We start from the raw sequence: 18,414 nt of genomic DNA, 5'->3' as shown, positions 1-18,414 counted from the left end.
AGTGTAGATTCAGCCTTCGGATTGTTTTTAAGAGTCAAATGAGCAGGAGTATTTCACAGATAACCTATCCATAGGGCTGCCAGCATTTCTTTATCAGCCCTGGCTCTGTCCCTTTAACAACAACCTCATACACAGATTTGGGGCTGGTTGAAGATCTTTCAGGGACAAAGACAGAAAATTCAAATATCTGCAACCTATAAACTCTGCAACTAATAGTAACTCATTTCTACCAGCTGAGCAACAACCTCATGTTGCCTTATGCTAAGGCCATTTTTAATACCAAGTACTTTAGCAAGGGTAGCTTTTCCAAGCATGGAGGATGTTACTGTGACAATGCCATGGTAGTGGGAATATGATTATTACTTAGGGTTGTCAAATTGAAAACTAGAAAAGACTCCTTTACCTTTAAGGGACAGAAGAGGGAATTTCAGCAGGTGTTGCTTGTTATACAATCAGGGGAACAAGCAAGACTTGCTGAAATGCTTTCTTCAGCTTGCCCATGAAACCCACTGGGTAACCTTGGGCAAGGCACACTCTCTCAGTCTCAGGCAAAGACAATGGCTAACCTCCTCAGAATAAATTGTGCCATGAAAACCCCATGATAGGTTCACTTTAGAGTAGCCACAAATTGGAAATGACTTGAAGGCACACAACCTTGAGCCTTCCATTTGGCAACCCTACTTCTACCTGTTCAAAATGATAGTTCAAGGAGTAAGAGGGACATTATTACTGTGGGTACAGAGAGGTCAGAGATGTTGCCTGGACCCACAGTAACTGGACCTAAGGAGGAAAAGGCAAGGTCTTTGCTAAGGCAAAAGGGGATAAGGTAAACCTGTAAGTTGGACGACTCAGAGGGAAGAAGTAGTTACAGAGCAGCTGATGTGTTTCCCTAAGAGAATTAGGAAATGTTCTAACAACCGCATCCCCCTGGGCTTCCCTCTGCCATGTTCAATGCAAAGCCAAAATCCTGTCCAATTAAGTGAATCCTTGCTCCTCCACTGCACTTGCTGCAAATGGCCTTTCTGGCCCTGGGCAACTGGAGCGGTTGAAGAGCATGGCAGGAATTGGCTGCGAGCCTTGGGGGCCCTCCAGCATGCAGCCTTCTCCCTCGTCTCGGCCTTGTTGCCTGTCTTGGAGGATTTACTGGGTGACTGGGCACCAAAGAGCAGGAGACACAGATTTGTGTGGGTGTGAATACCCACGCATGCGTGGGGCAAGGAGAGGGTGGTTGTGGTCAGCTGCCTTTGCCATGAGATAGTCTTCAGGCTGTTTCTAATTCAGTTCATGTGTGCTGTCATTCTTCAACTGTGCAACTTGAGTACTTTGGATCTTACCCTTCTATAGCATCTTTATTGTCCCAAAGAAGCTATGTACTCTGTTCCTCTCTGGCATGCTTGAAAGTACACAACTCTGGCATGCTTGAAAGTACACAAGCACATTACTTTTTCCTCTAGGAGGCCTTCCTTCAGCTCAGTCACTCTGAAAAGTCTCAGTTCACCTTGTTTCAATGCCCTTCTACCCTCACCCCTCTAAAACACCATAATAATCTCTGAAATGATTTAGAATTCTGGTTTACAGATCCCTCCTCCTATTCCTAGGAAACCGAAAAATCCTGGTTTTCGGCTTTTGCTGGGGATGCACATGATTTTCTCCCTTGTGGGATTCCCTGCCAGCCACCCTGTTGTCCTTGCCATTTCATAGAGGGACCCATCTGCTATTTTAAGCCCCAGTGCATTTTGAAAATTTTGCTTGCTCTTTCTGCACGCAGGAAGAACAAGAAAAAATGAATAATAATATGGGCATAGACATGTTGTTTATGAAGCAAAATCCAAATAAAGGTAAAAGCCAACCAGTAGGCATATTGTTAGCATGATTGTGTGACCCGCAGTGCACCATGCTGAAGCTTTGGCTATTGGATCCTAAGACATATACCCTCCCCAATACTGCTTTTTTTTTTTTTTTTTTTGAAATGCACTGGCTTCTTCATCGCATGAAGATGATACAGAAATCATGCTGGGAATAAGAAGAGATGCTGTTGCTTTGCTCCTGTTTTTTCTCTGCTGCCCTTTTATATAGGGGTGGCATGAGGGGCGAGGGGTCTGAAATTATTGTCTGCTTAAATATTCTTTCTTCAGCAATCAAACAAGATGTAGACCTGCAACCCATGAATCCAACATCTCTTTCCATCTCTGGCATAATTACTGTATCATCTCACCAGTGAGATTTGGTTGGTTTTTATGTTTGTATCTTCTGATATCATATGCCTAAATCACTAATGCACATTTTGGATTTTAGAAGAAGAAGCAACGCCAGGCAACCTCTGCACATGTCTTGCTCCTCTTGAAGATAAGAGGGATTAGGAGGACAACCTAAGTTTTGGCAAACACTCTTCCTTTCTGATTCAGTCCCCTTTCCCACAAACCACTAGCAGATCAATTCTAGGTGTAAATCAAAATAAAATGTTCCAGGGCTTTTAAATCACCTAAATCCCAGAACAGCTGCCAACCTTCCCTCCTTCTCTCTCTACTCCCACCTCTCCAAAGTAGAAGGAAAAAATAATAATTCTTAATCAAAAGTGGCTCGGATTGCCAAAACAGCCTCGTTGATGTTAGCATGAGTCATTTTGGAAGGACAAACTTAATCCACAGCCAAGATGGGCTACCCTAGGTAGCCTCGTCCTAAATAATAACTAAATCAGGTATTTCTTGCAATTATTTGCAGGGAAGATTTTGCACTTCATCTTAGGTTCAGAGGATATAACATAAAGAAGAAAACTGGAATGAAGTCAGAGATGAAGATCGGTGGCTTCTGAACTCCTTGTCTCCAGAAAATGTTATCAGCATCCCTTGGTCTATCACCAACCACTCTGCCATAAGATGTTGCTACACTGCAGAAATAAAGCAGTCTGACACCACTTTAACTTCCATGGCTCAATGCTACAGAATTCTGAGATTTGTAGTTGTTTTGTGACTCATTTAGCCTTCCCTGTCAGAGATCTCTGCTGCCCACACCAAACTACAAATCCCAGAATTCCACAGTTCTGAGTCATGGAATTTAAGGTGATGTCAAACTGCTTCATTCCTGCAGTGTGGCAGTAGCATGAGATGCACTGATGAAAACACACTGAGTTTCTGCAAGTTACTGGTCTAGCCTGCTAGGATTTGGCATGTTCTCAGTCAAACCAACACTGCAACTGAAAATGCAGCACTGGGTTTGGGATAAAGCTGTGGGCAAACCACCACTCTCAGTGGGTCCCTTTTATATGGAAAAAACACAGTGGGGATTTTCTCATTCTGTTTCTGATCATCCTGGATTCTCCATGCAAAGTGAGGCAAATTATAAAGTTAGACTCTAATCCCTTTGCTATTGGGATCCTGCAGTATTTAAATTATAGCAAGGATGACCTGAGAAGTTCTCCCCCCCCCCCCCCTTAACGTATACTATCATACTTTGCCATCACAAGGAGAGTTACTTTTTGGCTAAAATCAGTGCAAAGTAGAGGATGAGCCTTAGAGATTTCATTAACAATCCCCCCTCATAATCTGAGTACTGCAGAGCCAACAAAATGTCTGAATTCACTAGAGACCCTGCTAGAATCTACACAAAACACCCCCAAACACATTGTCTATCATACCGTACAGAGCCTCTTATAGTCTTGGTAGACTGGATATAAAATGGTACTTCTGTAACTTTGATCCTTAACAGATTTTGAAGCAGGACCACAATTTTGGATTTGGAAGGTAAGTACCTTCATCCTGCTTGATAGAGTTTTATGGGATCTTGTCCTGCTCTAAGATCTGTTAAATTGTATCTGCCCCAACCAGATCCAATCTGGCAATGCTAGCTTCTTACAGGGGTACTCTCCCCCCAATAAATTTCTGAAGAGCCCCCATCTTTCTGGAAATGCAGGGTGGAAAACAAGGATATCTGACCATTAGCAAGTTAGTATATAAATCCTCATGTCAACCACCATTCCCATTTAACAGCTGAGACAACTGAGATTGAGATTCAATGACTGGCAAGTATTCTGTATCAGAATTGTCCATCGGTAGATTTACTCATCTGTATCTATTCTATATTCCCAATCGGTCTAATTGACACTTAAACGTTTTCCTAATGCAAAAGCATGGAGGCTTCTTGAAAAATTCAGTGTTCTTTGTCTAACAAAGGGTGTTGTAGCCTCTCAAAAGACAGACATCCTGGATCTCAATGGAAGTATCTTTTTGTGGTGCTAATGGAATTTAAATGTTATTTTCTGGACTTTAAGATGCTTTGTCTTCCTTACCTACCTGGCCAGAAAAAGGAGTGGCCTGCCTGCATGGATATCCCTCCATACCATCTGAACTCAAAACAACAATGACATCTTGACAAAATGCAGGCCTGTGACTAACATCATAATATTTACCCTCCCTCCATCTTGTATGATTTTAAACATCTTTTTGCCTGATGAAAAAGCCAATGGAGCTTTGAAAGCTTGTGACATGTATTTTGTGCATTTTGGTTGGCCCAATAACTCATCTAGTATAACTCATCTCTTGCCAAGAACCATTAAATAAATTCTGTGGGAGTTTCCGTGTATTAAATCAAACCTTAGCCCTACACTTGCTCTTCCTTTTTCCCCCTGCCAGGAGATAACCTATAAGCCTAGACTCAATTTAATTTGGACTACAGTTCCTGCACTGGCCTTGAGGATTCTGAAAGCCTTCATCCAAATAAGAACTTTCCTAAACTATGAAGTGTAGCTCTGCTATAAGGAAATGTGAAACAGCAGCCTCACCAGGACAGATTCAGGCACCATGAGTACTGCAGAGCCAACATGGAAGATGGACAGATCTGACCTATGGAACACAATTTGCTAGAAGGACTAACATAACTTCAGAATGTTGATTCCTCTTAAATGGAGTTTGATTTCCTGCAGTCACACCATGAAATTTAGGCCCCAAAACAACAGTGTGGGACTAGCACAATCCAGTTTGAAAATATAGCAGCTAGATTTTGAGACAGTGGCTCAAGTATTGACTTTGGAGGCCTGGCAGTCTTGGCTTTCTGTACTGCTTCTGCTATAGAGGGCATTGGTACAGCCTTAGGCTCGAACAGGAGTAAGAAACTCCTATTTTACAGACCTGTTGTAAACAGGAAATGCAAAACTGCAGCCTTTGTAAAAAATGATATATATCAAATCATAAGCAGCCATATTAAATTTAGAAAAGAGTCTGTGCCTTTTATATTATTTATGAACAGGCATGAATAAATTTATACTTAATCTGTATTTAAAAATCAAAATTCTGTACTAAAAAGTGGATTTTCTTTACCTATATTGCTTAATTTACACTTATTCCTCTTTTTCACTTAGAAAAGGGCAAGGACAAGGTAGAAATAAAATAAAATATGCCTGGATTATCGGAAAGTCTACTTAGCCTCCATTCTGCCGTATCCAATCTTCAAAAGCTTTACACCAAAACATGCTTGTATGTATGTATGTATGTATGTATCTGATTCTTAGGATTCTGAATTCTGCGATACATATATAGTACTTGAGCATGACATTGAATAAACTGGAAATATGGAGAACACAAATACACATAGAGTGTAATGTGAGTTGCCTCCTCTTAATTATTGTGTACTTGATGGCTAACATACTAATGTGAGAAGAGGCTCAAAAACATACTGGAGAACGGCTCTTCCCTATCTATGGAGGCATCACATCTCAACGTTTCATAGCCTTCCTCTTTTACTAAATCCAGCAGGTGGAAAATTTGTGGTATTGGCAATGTGGTGAAGAGAGCAGCAAGAAAGAAAAACCCTCTAATACAAAAAACACAACTGAGGATTTTTTTTACAATGTGAAATAAATATATACCTCACGTATCTAAGGGATTATTATTTGGAATTTTAAGAATATCTGTTACCTAGGTTTCTAACTATGTTCATCATCACCAGAGGCAACAGGAATGAGCTGGCCAAAATATTATTGTAAGGACTGAGATCAGATTAGTACAGTCTCCTCACTGTTCAGACATGTTTGACTCCAGTTCCCATCATCTTTAGCCAGTATGTCCTGGCAGCCTCATTGGGGATGGTGAGAAAGTTAGTCAAACCTATCTGGAGGATGTCATCTTGAGGAAAGTAAAACACTAGCTTTCCAACCATACTGCAAGAAACAGACTGGAAAAGGAACATAGGGACAAAGGGACAAAGTGAGAGGAGGAAGGAGAAACCTTTTCCCAAGATATGCTATGCCGCTGGATACCAGATGATGAGAGCCATGGAGAGGGTGTTCATAAACCCCCTGGAAGCATCTGGTTGGACACTATGGTCAACAGAATATTGGACTTCCAGACCTTTCATATGATCCAGCAGAGCTCTTCTTATGTATGTATGGCATCCAGGGGTCATCAGAAGTTTTGCAGGGTTTTCCCAATGAGAAAAACCAATATAGCAGACAAGCTTTATTGAAGGACAAACTTTCTTTTACCAGTCTTCCTTGGCATTGTACAACCACAAAGGGGTAAACTTTTTATCCTTCCCCAACTGTGGGTCCTCAGATATTGTCAGATTACAACTCCCATCTTTCCAAGTCATCATGGACAATAGAAAGATGATGAGAGTTGTAATCCAATGATATCTGAGGGTGGGAATTGCTAAAGTATAGGAGACACTCTAAAACTGCATTCTCAGTTTGTGTGTCTAGGGCAGAATGGTCCACCAGATATACCCAATGTTCCATGTGCGCTGAGAAATTTTCTTGTATTGCTTAAGAAAAGCCCTGTTCAACTCACATGCTTCTGTGTCACACACCTAGCAGCTCCTCAACAAATATGTTTGAGTGAAAATGGTTCTCTGCATGATAGGAAGTTTTTAGAGAGATAAAAATCAGATCTGGGTAATACTGAGTCAGATAGACTGTTTATAGCTTGGACAAGTTACCTCTAGACTATAATAGCCCAGAATCCCCATGCTGGCTGGGGATTGTGGGTGTTGTAGTCCAACAGGTAATTTGTCCAACCTCTGTCATAATTCTTAACCATTTTTCTGCCTATAGGGAGTCCATCTTACCTGCCCTGTTGATCTCAATGATCTCCTCTTGAGCAAGGGGACACGAGTCACCCTGGTTGCTACGATGTGGAGACTGCATGTCCGGCTTGCAGTAGTTGGGTGACCCAGGCTGGGGGGCTCGTGGGATGTGCTTGTTCTTTTTCTTTGGTAGTTTCTGCTTGGCCATAGCCAGGGAATAATACATGCCAAAGTTGTTGACGATGACCGGCACGGGCATGGCGATGGTCAACACGCCGGCCAAGGCGCACAAGGCTCCCACCAACATACCTGACCAAGTCTCAGGATACATGTCACCATATCCCAAAGTCGTCATGGTCACCACGGCCCACCAGAACCCAATGGGGATGTTCTTGAAGACCGTGTGCTTGCTGCCAGTGATGTCATCTGGGTCAGCCCCGATCCTCTCAGCATAATAGATCATGGTGGCAAAGATCAAGACCCCTAGGGCCAAGAAGATGATGAGGAGCAAGAACTCATTGGTACTGGCCCTCAAAGTGTGGCCTAGGACTCTCAGCCCTACAAAATGCCTGGTGAGCTTGAAGATCCTTAGGATCCGGACAAACCTGACCACCCTCAAGAAGCCCAGCACATCCTTAGCTGCTTTGGATGAGAGGCCGCTGAGGCCCACTTCCAGGTAGAAGGGCAGGATGGCCACAAAGTCGATGATGTTGAGGGTGCTTTTGATGAATTCCATCTTGTCTGGGCAAAAGATGACACGCATGAGGAACTCAAAGGTGAACCAGATTACACACATTCCTTCTACATAGGTGAGGAAGGGCTCCGTCTCCACCTCGAAGTCCACCTTTGTGTTGGTGACATTGCCTGACTGCAAGACCTCTGTCTTGTTTACGATGTGATTGAAAGCTTCGTGGGTCTCCAGGCAGAAGGTAGTAATGGAGATGAGGATGAAGAAGAGTGAGGCAAAGGCCACATACTAGAGAGAGGTAGAAGCAGGAACATGTGCAGGAAAGGAAGGTGTGAAACAGGAGCATTAAGGGTAAGGGGAAGAGGATGTGTGACAGGAAAAGAAGGAAAGAAAACCATTAGTGCTCAATCATCCAAAGAAAGAACAACCTCTTCAGCAGTAGCCTTCCCCAGTCTGGTGCCCTTAAATTATCATACCCTCCAACATTTTACAGGTGAAAACCAGAATATATGTAGCCTAGAAGCATCAGAGTGTGGTCAGAATAGCAGAGCTTGTTAATGAGGAAGAATGCATAGACCAGGAGAGGCTGCCCACCCTTGATTTAGCCTATTACTATTTGCCCTCACTGACAGCAGCTCTCTCAATGAGAAACACCTAATACTTGCCATCTGACACTCTTCTCAGTTTGACCGAACCTGGGACTTTGGCCATTAACTCACATATGGGCAGTTGCTGAACACGCGGAATCAGGTTTTTACTTGGTGATCGACTGCATCTGGAATTTTGTAGCACATTGCCTGGAAACATGGAGATACCATTTTATCATCATGAGACAAGGAACCACTGCCAATCTGATCCTACACAGACTGATTTACCTTCCCTCTAAAGCTGTATAATTATTGTACCTTGTGGTGTTGCAAAGTCATTGTGTATCTTTTTATGCAACACAGTGAAGTCTGTCCTTCTGGACAAATGTGAAGAAATGTAAAAGGATCCCCCCCTCCTGATCAGAACTGGAAAGAACACCTTTTACTACAATTCTCATGAATCTGCATGGAAACTGGCATTCTGGGACGGTGATCCTGGGATTTGCAATCCGTGTGTGTGTGTGTGGGGGGGGGTCTCTTAGTATGGAGATTCTTCAACAGAAACAAGTGTATTTATTGTATTTGAATCTTATTATTGCTCCAAGAACTGTAGGATGGCATATCTGGGTCTTTCTCTCCTTGTGCTTTATTAATAACTACCCAGGTAAGTGGATTAAGTGGAGAGAAAATGAAAGAACTAGTCCAAGAACATCCAGTTAGCTTTATGATTGGGTGGAGATTTGAACCTGGGGCATCCTAGACATACTCCAATATGCCACACTAGTTTTTGGCTTATTGGTTCTATGTATCAAGTGACAAATGATGTGGTCCGTGTGTAAGTGTAAGGCTCATGGTGTTGATAAAGTGCTGGATAAAGTTTCAGTCATTAAATTTACTGGATGATTTAGGGCTAGCTGCTGTCCCTCAGACCAGTCTACCACACTGGGCTGTTGTAAGGCAAATGAAGGAAGAAGAGAACTATATATATTGATATTTGCTCCTTAGAGGATGAGAAAAATATTATCAGAGCTTGGGAAAGTTGCTTTTTTCCAACTTCAACTCACAGAATCCAATTGGAGTCTGAGTAGCTAGGAATAGTGAAGACTAATCCAAAAAAGTAACCTCTCAGAAGATTAGGTATTATTACAATAAAATAAATATTACAATAAAGTGAATACTCAATATTTCACATGACAGCAATCACACCATATAAACATAGATGTTTGTAAATTTTGCAGAATTCAACATCCCAGCATAATAATATCAACTTAAATTCTGTTTCTTTAATAATAATAATAATAATTCCATTTTAACTGCCATCCTTTCTTCATGTTTGTTGTCTACAGAAGTAACACAGTTTTTCATTCTCCTGAGTGTAGTGTCTGGGCTTCCCTCAGTGCAGAATTGTATTTGTTTATTTTCTGAGTTTGGAAAAGTTATCATTATAACTCCCAGAATCACCCAGCCTATGTAGCAAGCAGCCATGCTGTCTGGAGGATTCTGGGAGCTGTAAGTGGGGAAAAAGAGAGAAATATTTCCAAGCTCTGGAGGTTTCAGGTGGAAGGTTTAGAATCATGTGGATGCTTAGCATCAAGACTTCTCCCTGTTAAGCCCTGTTAAACTTCAGCACTTTGTTAAAACCCATGAAAGAAAGTAATGACGCAAATCGTCACATGCTGTCTGCACACATGCAAACCCACTGGATTCAGTATTCATCTACTTTCTCCACTCTGTACACACACACACACACACACACACACACACACACACACACACACACAGTGCAAGAAGTGCTTGGGTATGCACATATAGCACACAGTTGCTACATCGCCACAAAATGCTTTGTCACTGGATGCACAATCCCACAGTTGACTGCAAGTATAAGATCCCTTCATATATGAAAGCATGCACAGCCTTTCAGTTGTTGTCACATATCCAAACCGTAGGAAACTCATGCGCACATACCAATCAGCATATGCTCTTGGAATATAGTCTTCTTACACACAGGAAAGCACCGCCAGGCACACATACACACAAAAATGATCTCCAGATATGTGTTCACCATTCCTTTGCTTGTAAACATGTACACACAAACACACGCATGTACAGACATATAACTGAGCTTTTAAACTTCTGCTTTTATACAGATACACATATACGTATACATACATACATATATGTATGTATGTATACTTTCTTACATGCTTATACACACATGTACAGATTCTCGTATTAGCTTTCTCCCACTCACAAGAAGCACAAGAAGAGCACACACAGATGCACCATAAATATGTGCATATCATTATATCATGTGCATAACACTCACTCATGTTTTGTTCTGATGCACGCAGCAAAGTACTGTTTTACATTTTACATTTATGTACCCAAACACACTTCTGTACTTGCATTTCATACAACTTTCCAAGGGCACAAGACATTTTGCATCTATGTACACAGATACCTGCATACATACACATATTTGCACACAGAGAGGTATATAATATATTTTGTGAGCCACCTTAGGTTCCTTTCTGGGAGAAAGGTGGCATAAAAATGAAACAAACAACACTTGTGCGTGTCTACATGCACATTGAGCATCCATGTCCCATAACAGAAATAATTGTTGTTGTGCGCCTTCAAGTCATTTACAATTTATAGCAACCATAAGGTGTACCTATTGCAGGGTTTTCTTGGCAAGATTTGTTCAGAGGGGGTTTGTCTTTGCCTCCCTCTGAGGGTGAGAGGGTATGACTTGCCTAAGATCACCCAATAGGTTTCCATGACCAAGTGGGGCTTTGAACCATGGTCTCCCAGTATTCTAGTCCAACACTCAAACCACTACGCCATGCTGGCTCTCTTACAGAGATAATACAGCCTTGTATACTGCATGCACATGGACCAGTGTGGTGTAGTGGTTTGACTACAAGTCTGGAGACAAGGGTTCAAATCCCTGCTTGACCATGGAAACCCACTGGGTGACCTTGGGCAAGTCATGCACACGCAGCCCCAAAAACCTCATGGTAGGTTCGTCTTATCGTTGCCATAAGTGAGAAATGACTTGAAGGCACACAACAACAGCATAGTGCATGCACACACATCTTTGCTGACATGAATATGTGCACAACAGACCAACCAATATATAGCCCCATCAGGCACGCTGACATACGCATACACAAACTCTACATTCCCAGCTCCTTCCACAAGGCAGCCTCAGCCTCACTGCTTTCCCTTCCACTGGCTGGATCTCTGCACTGCACAGAATTCCCATCCCGTCAGCACTTTCAGCACACAAACCATAGAATCTCTTTTGAAGCGCAGTGCGGTGCCCAGGAAGTGTGTGTGTGTGTGTGGGGGGGGGGGGGTGGATTGGAGAAGGAAATCTTAAGGAGTGCAGGGAGCACAGGAGAATGAAGTAGAGGACTAAGGGAGAACAGATTATTGAGTATCTACATAAATAGAAAGTATAGGGATGCATGGAACTCTTTCTCCCATCCTGGTTTCAAGAATGGCTTTTCTTTTCAGGTGATGGGGCTGCAGATGAGGAAAAGGTCTTTTGAGGTCCTAAAGGAAAGAACTGCCTAGAGTCCATGTAGCATTTGTGGCCCATTTCCAGCATCTCAGTTGTCTCTCATTTCATATTTCCAGCTCTGCATGTATCAGGAACCAGGCTTGGGATGCCTTTTCCCCTTGTTTGATAATTTTACATTCATTTTCTCTCCCTCCCCCACATTTCTTAATAATGAGGGAGAGGCTATATGAGTCCTTCTCATCGCAGCTCTGGGAGTCCCAAATCATTTTGGTAAAAATAATGAATTCTTACTCCTGGGACAGATGGTGCTTAGAAAGGGGATGGGAGCACAATGCATAGGAGAGGAAAAGTACATTATTTATATATCTGCTCCTGGAAATACTATGGTGGGTTTTTTGGGGGTGGCTGGGTGGCTGGGGGGTGAGACTAATGTAAAGTCAAACAGAGATTGACTAGACAAACCAGAAAAAGCAAAACCTATCACCAATCACTTTTCCTCCTCACTTTCTGAACCTCTCTTCTTACAGAGGCCCCCAAATCCCAAGGTCTTCGGCTCTTCCTTGCTAGAAAAGGACTCTTGTCTCCCACCACAACTACTTGGCAAACCCCATCGCTCACCCACCTAGCCAAAGAATTCAACAACACTCCATCCATTGGTCCATACAAGAATAGTCCCTTTTTTGCTTTAAATGAGTGCGGGAGCATATTACAGTAACAGATGGGGAATCCAGCAGGGTGAGAAGAAGGAAAGGAAAAGATAGGGGTGTGTGTGGTTGTGTTTATCTGATGGTGGGCACACGGTCAAGAAAAGCAAAAAAGAGAACATGTTATTCTAATCTCTGGAAGAGTCAGGGCTTGGCGGCCACTGATTCCCTGAGATGACCTTGGCTCTTTCCCTTTGCTGTTCAAACCTTCCATTCTACAAATTGGAAACTGACAGGGTGGGAGGTGATGTGGAGAGAGAGAGAGAGAGAGAGTGCAAGGGAATTCTAAGCTCACATCCAGCAAATCTGATGATGGTCACTTTGCAAGGTGCATTAGCCACCCACCACTCCTTTATACAAAAGGCAAAGGAGCAATCCTCATGTTCTTTCTCCCCCCCCCCCCCCCCAATTCCTTACTATGTACTCATGAATGTGGAATCTGGAAGGAGAACAGATATTATTTTGTGTGGCTCTTCTCGATTTCTAAGGAATGGGAACTAATGGAATAGAATGATCAATGGTTCTTGGGAATGGGTGGACAAAGAAGAAATAGATACCTAACTTTTGGGCTAAATCTGAGGGGAATAGATTTGGGGTTTCGAGGACTTACTTTGGATTTTATCCCCAAAATCCATTAATCCAGGCCAAAAAAAAATATAACCATTCAACAGCCAGACATACACTTTTGGGAAGTCCTGGAAACTGTAACCCCCCCCCCCAAAAAAAAAAAGATCGGGGTACCTTTGTGTACATATTCAAGCCAGAAATAGGTTTTAAGCATTAGAACTGAGCTCACAATCATCTCTCACAAACCCACTTCTAGAATGGAGAATATTACTTTTTTGGGAGGTCCAGGAAACTGTAATCCAAAAAAACCTAACTTTTACTAGCTGTGTCCATTCTTGGTTTTTTCATCACCCACCAGCAGCATTCTTCAGTTTATTATCCTAATTTGGATTAAAGAAGCTTTCTCGTTAAACAATAATCTTGCTGATCAACTGAAAATCACCTTGAGATCTATGAGTCAGTCCTGATCTATCTTCTGCCTATTCCTGGATTAAAGGAAGGGTTCTTGGGGATCCAGGGCCCCAAAGAAGAAGCCCAAAGTGTGGGCTAAAGCCGCTATATCTTGGAACATCAGTGGAGATAACTGAACAAGAACAAGCTGACTTTGGAAAAATTAGGTCTCTTCCCCTTTTGGGAAAACAAAGTGCATCCTCTAAATAATGTAAAAGTGTGGAACCCTTCCTTTTGGGATGGGGATTGGTGCTCCCAGAAGCCACCAGCATTCTGAAAGTTCTAGTTGACAAATTGTCTTTTACAAATAACAGTCTGAAGATACATGCATAGCAATAGGAGTGAGAGCATTGCAATGCCTACTTGATATCTCATATCTTCACTCTACCCCACCTATGGAAAAAATGGATTTTTGCAGAGGAATATGTTTTTGGTAGCGTCTGACCCTGAGGATGGCAGCCCGGCTTACCTCCAGAAATGGTATCTGAAATTGACATTGGGGAGACAGGAATGAAGACGGAACAGAAGGGAGGTTTCTGAAAAGATAAACTTTGTCAGATGAATGCCACTGCCAGGGCTTACAGTACAAGGACTTATTCTAGCATGTCTATCATCACCACCACTACCTTTATTTTTCTAGATTTCCCAAACTAGCACTTCCTGGGTACGTTGGACTATAACCCTCATAATCTAGGGATGATAGGAGTTGCAGTCCGATACATCTGGAGGTTACAGGATCAGGGAAGACTACTCCAGATTAATGTGATGTTTGCTGAACATCACAAGTGAGAAGAAGTGGCAACTGGTAGTGAAAAACTGGTGACCCAAATGACTTGGAGAAGACATTTTAGAGCAAAGTGCAGAAGTCTGGTTGAATAGGGGATGATCAAGAGGCAGAATTAGGGACAGCAACAAAGAAATTCAAAGTGAAATCCATCTCAGGAAAAGAGTGTTGGGAGAAAACTGCAAGGCGAGGGTTAGCAGATACATTCAAAATAAAGAGGCCACAGGAAGTCATGTGGGGAAGGATTAATTTCAGGAGGGTGGAGTAAAGACTAAAGTAGGAGATTAATTTCAAGTTGAGTTTAGAAATGCGTGTGGGGGTGCAAAGGTGGAACAGATGAGATTAATTTCAAGGCAGGAGTAGGAAAGACTTGTGATTAGTATAAAAGGAGAGAGAGAGAGAGATTGAAAAAGACAGAGAGAGCTGGAAGAGACAGACTTTAAGCAGGCCAGCCTAGAACTTGGGGAAGTTACTTTATGGACTACAGCTCCCAGAATCCCTCAGCCTGCATGGCTATATTGGTTGAGGAGGTCTCAGAGTTGTAGAGTAAAAAAGCTGCTTCTCATACCACTGGAACAGTCTCAATCCAGGCAACCATGGGAGACATGGACATTGTATTCTGGTTTTGGAATACAGGGGAGTTAGGTCTCTTCATTCCTTTCCCAAATGTTTGCTGCACATACTTGCTCCTCCCTGGATCCAGGAAAGGCCCCAGGGCCAATAATAGATAATGCTTGAATTTTGCTACTCTCCCCTTCTCTCAAGAAAAACATCAAGCAGTTTGGATTAACTCAATTGCTCCATCCCCTGTGAAATCTGTATAACTTCTCTCTCTCTCTCTCTCTCTCTCTCTCTCTCTCTCTTGCACAACATAGTAAAGATTTTCCGATGACCATACAAAACTCTCATTCCTCTTGTTGTTGTGTACCTTCACGTCATTTCTGACTTATGGGGAGCCTATCATGGGGGTTTCTTGACAAGCCTTATTCAAAGGGCGTTTGCCATTGCTTTCCTCTGAGGCTGAGAGAATGTGACTTGTCCAAAGTCACCCAGCAGGTGTGCATGATGGAAGAAGGATTTGAACCCTGGTCTCCAGAGTCGTAGTCCAACATTCAAACCCACTACACCACACTGGCTCTGTCTCATTCCTCTATACCAGCTGGATACACCAACCGCCCTCCAGCGCTGCAGTGCCTGTGTTCCAGTTTTGCTGTCTATCCACCGTAATGAGGACTAAATGGTACATTATGTTGGACACCCCTTCCTTCACTCACATACGCACCATCACCACCTGACACCCGGAGCTAATTCATTAATATTCTCTTCCATGTCTATGCTTCTTTATATACAAACCATCATGGAATAACCTCTATCAGCAAAGCTTCAAAGCAGAAAGACCCTCTGTGTGTGTGCATGCGTGTGTGTGCGTGTGCCTTGTGTGTGTGTATTCTCTCCCTGTGTTGCTATCACTGGATGCAACACTGCAGTTCAGTACCATGGAGAGCGACAAGAGAATGAGGGGGATGGCTTAAACCGCAATAGACCAATTTTAGCACCTCAGAAATACTGGCATCTCAGCATCACGTCAAAGAAAGTGAGAGGAGAAGAAAGGCTTGCTTAGCGTGCAGAGCCATGGGGTAAAGGGTTAATCAGAGAGCTCTACGAATCCTTCTGGGAAGCAGAAACCGGAGGAAAGGAGTTGGGTGGGATTGCAGAGTGGGGTGGCGTGAATCTCCTGAGAGCTCTATAGATCAAAGAGGAGAACTGGGGATGGAGATGGAAGCTGTAGGTGAAGGCCATGCATGGTCTGTCAAAGCTTGGTTAGGATGAGACGTGAGAACTGGGAGATCAAATCAGGAAGGAACATAATGCTCAGATTGCTGGGTTCTTGGGGACAGTCACACGGGGCCTGAGTGGCATTCAATGCAAGGGCATGCAAGACTTCTAGGCCTACTAGCTAAATCGGGGGACTAGAACTGGTGAGTTGGGGGCACTGGGGGCAGCTAGTGGCTTCCATGTCCATTAGACATTGAACTCATGCCAGGTTTTGGTCTCAGCTATTCAGAGTAATAGTTTGAGCGTTGGACTAGGATTCTGAAGATCAGGGTTCAATTGCCCTCTTAAGCATAACAAACCCACTGGATGACCTTGGGCAAGCCACACTCTCTCAGCCTCAAAGGATGGCAATAGCAAGCCCCCTCTGAAGAAACCTGCCAAGAAAACCCTATGATAGGGTTACCATAAGTAAAAAATTACTTGAACAACAGCAACAATTTGGGGGGTAGGGTTCAGACCAGCTAGCTAAGTAGGCAGAGAGTAATTGCAAGAGTGACTATATCCCAAGCCCTCCAGATACATTGGACTACAACTCTCATGAGCATTGGTATGAATACCCAGTAGTGAGAGCAGGTTGGCATTGTAGTCCAAAGGTATCTGGAGGCTCTGCCCCATACACACTGGAGCTATATATGTGAGCAATTATTCCACCATCACTTCCAAACCATTTCTGAACCTTCGTGGAATCAGAAATATTGGCACCTGTGATGTCATGGATTTGTATTTGAAAATATTGTTTGATTTACTGATTGTATATTAGGGTATAAGGTAAGGCGCAATTGGGAAGAAAGAGACCTTGGGATATTTGAGTGAATACTGGTGTTTGGAATGATTGAGGAGATTTGCATGAGTCGAGTGAATGACAGCTGGAAGTTAAGTTAGACAAAGGTTTTTGGGTCAGATTAGGGTTGGAGTGAGAGAAGAGTGTTTTGGCTGGGGGTTTGGCATGATTGGTCTTGGTTAGTTTGAGAGGAGTGCAAGAAAGGATGTGTGGTGTTTTAAATGTAATAAATAATTAATTTGCTTTGATGTTTAACTTCTGTAAATAAAGATTTGTTTTTGTTTTTATATACTTTTGACATCTGGAAATGCTATCTGTCTGAGAGCTTGGATTCATACAAGGTGTCTGTGGTGGCAACATTGAATACAGAGGGGTAGTGTCCATTGAGGATAGAAGTGGCATAAATCAGCATATGCACATTGAGGGCATTTAGATGGTCCCCATAGTTGGTGTCACATAAGGATGTCAGGAGGAAGTCCTTGCATTGATGGCAGGGGTGGGGCTCTGGGAAAGGTCTCACTCTTAGTAACAGCAATGGTCACTATGGCAGTCTTCCCAATTGGTGGGATAGAAAGGGTAGAAACCCTACATTTGGCCACAGGAGTTGGATTAGCTGAGAGGGAATTCTCACAGCTAGCGAGATTGCCCAAAAGGAAAACCCTACAGTTGGTGAGATAAGGGTTGGAAAACCACACACCACATCCCCACAGGTGGTCTAATAACTGAGAGCCATGAAGAAATCTGTGCCAGGACTTGGAATATGAAAAATGATTTCTGTCTCTTGGGAATTTGTGGGGTGGCGGGGACAAGAACTACTGGCTCCAGGGAAATACAAAGTCACCTGCTAGACTGTAGGGCAGAAGGTCCCCAGGTAAGGAACTGGACAAAGTTGTTGTTGTTATTTCTTAAATAAATAACCAAATAGGTTGGAGGGAAATTGCTAATTGCAACCAGGGCTTTTGGATTCTCTTGGAAGACTCTTAGAATGTTAAAATAATGGGAGCTCCAGCTAGGCCTCCTGGTTTTCAGGAAAGGGAGCTGGTCTTGTGGGTTGGAATGGTATGGAGAGGCCAGGATTATTGGATTCTTTGGAAGAGGAATTTAAGAGGATGTTAAATTGAAAAAGGGGCTGCTAAATATCAAAGCTCTTCTCAGGGTGGGAAAATATATGTAATGAGGAAGAGACGTTAGAAAATCAAGATGCCAGCAAGACTTCTATGTTGTAATAGATATGAGTAGCCGCTCTGTTACACTGACTTGTGCTAGCATCTGGATTCAGTTCCCTTTCTGCAGTCATTATTCACAAGTCATTAAAAATCTAGATAGATAGATAGATAGATAGATAGATAGATAGATAGATAAGAACAGAAATCTGCATCCATCCTCGGTTGTCACCATCACTCCTTTGAATTCCCCAAGGAGTTGAACCTCACTGCTGGGTTTTTAATCAGACAGAGAAGATAAAGGCAAGAGA

General features: G+C 42.8%; 1 protein-coding gene across 8 annotated transcripts in view; it reads right to left on the bottom strand.

Annotated features, from left to right (window-relative positions):
- LOC149303604 (voltage-gated potassium channel KCNC1-like) overlaps nt 1-18,414 on the bottom strand; it is a 71,405-nt gene that overhangs the window by 44,872 nt on the left and 8,119 nt on the right. For all 8 annotated transcript variants that reach the window (XR_016271959.1, XR_016271961.1, XR_016271962.1 and 5 more), the window contains exon 2: nt 7,057-7,990. Coding sequence is in view for 4 of the 8 variants with exons in the window: in XM_089480129.1 (XP_089336255.1) it covers nt 7,057-7,990 (934 nt within the window). In the remaining 4 variants the exon portion in view is untranslated. The remainder of the gene's footprint in view (nt 1-7,056; nt 7,991-18,414) is intronic.

The sequence above is a fragment of the Sceloporus occidentalis genome, unplaced genomic scaffold (genome assembly GCF_023333645.1).
Source record: "Sceloporus occidentalis isolate IW3139 unplaced genomic scaffold, rSceOcc1.0.p SCAF_14, whole genome shotgun sequence".
Lineage (NCBI taxonomy): Eukaryota > Metazoa > Chordata > Lepidosauria > Squamata > Phrynosomatidae > Sceloporus > Sceloporus occidentalis.
Note: the sequence above shows the minus strand (reverse complement) of the source record. Positions and strands in the feature narration are given on the sequence as shown.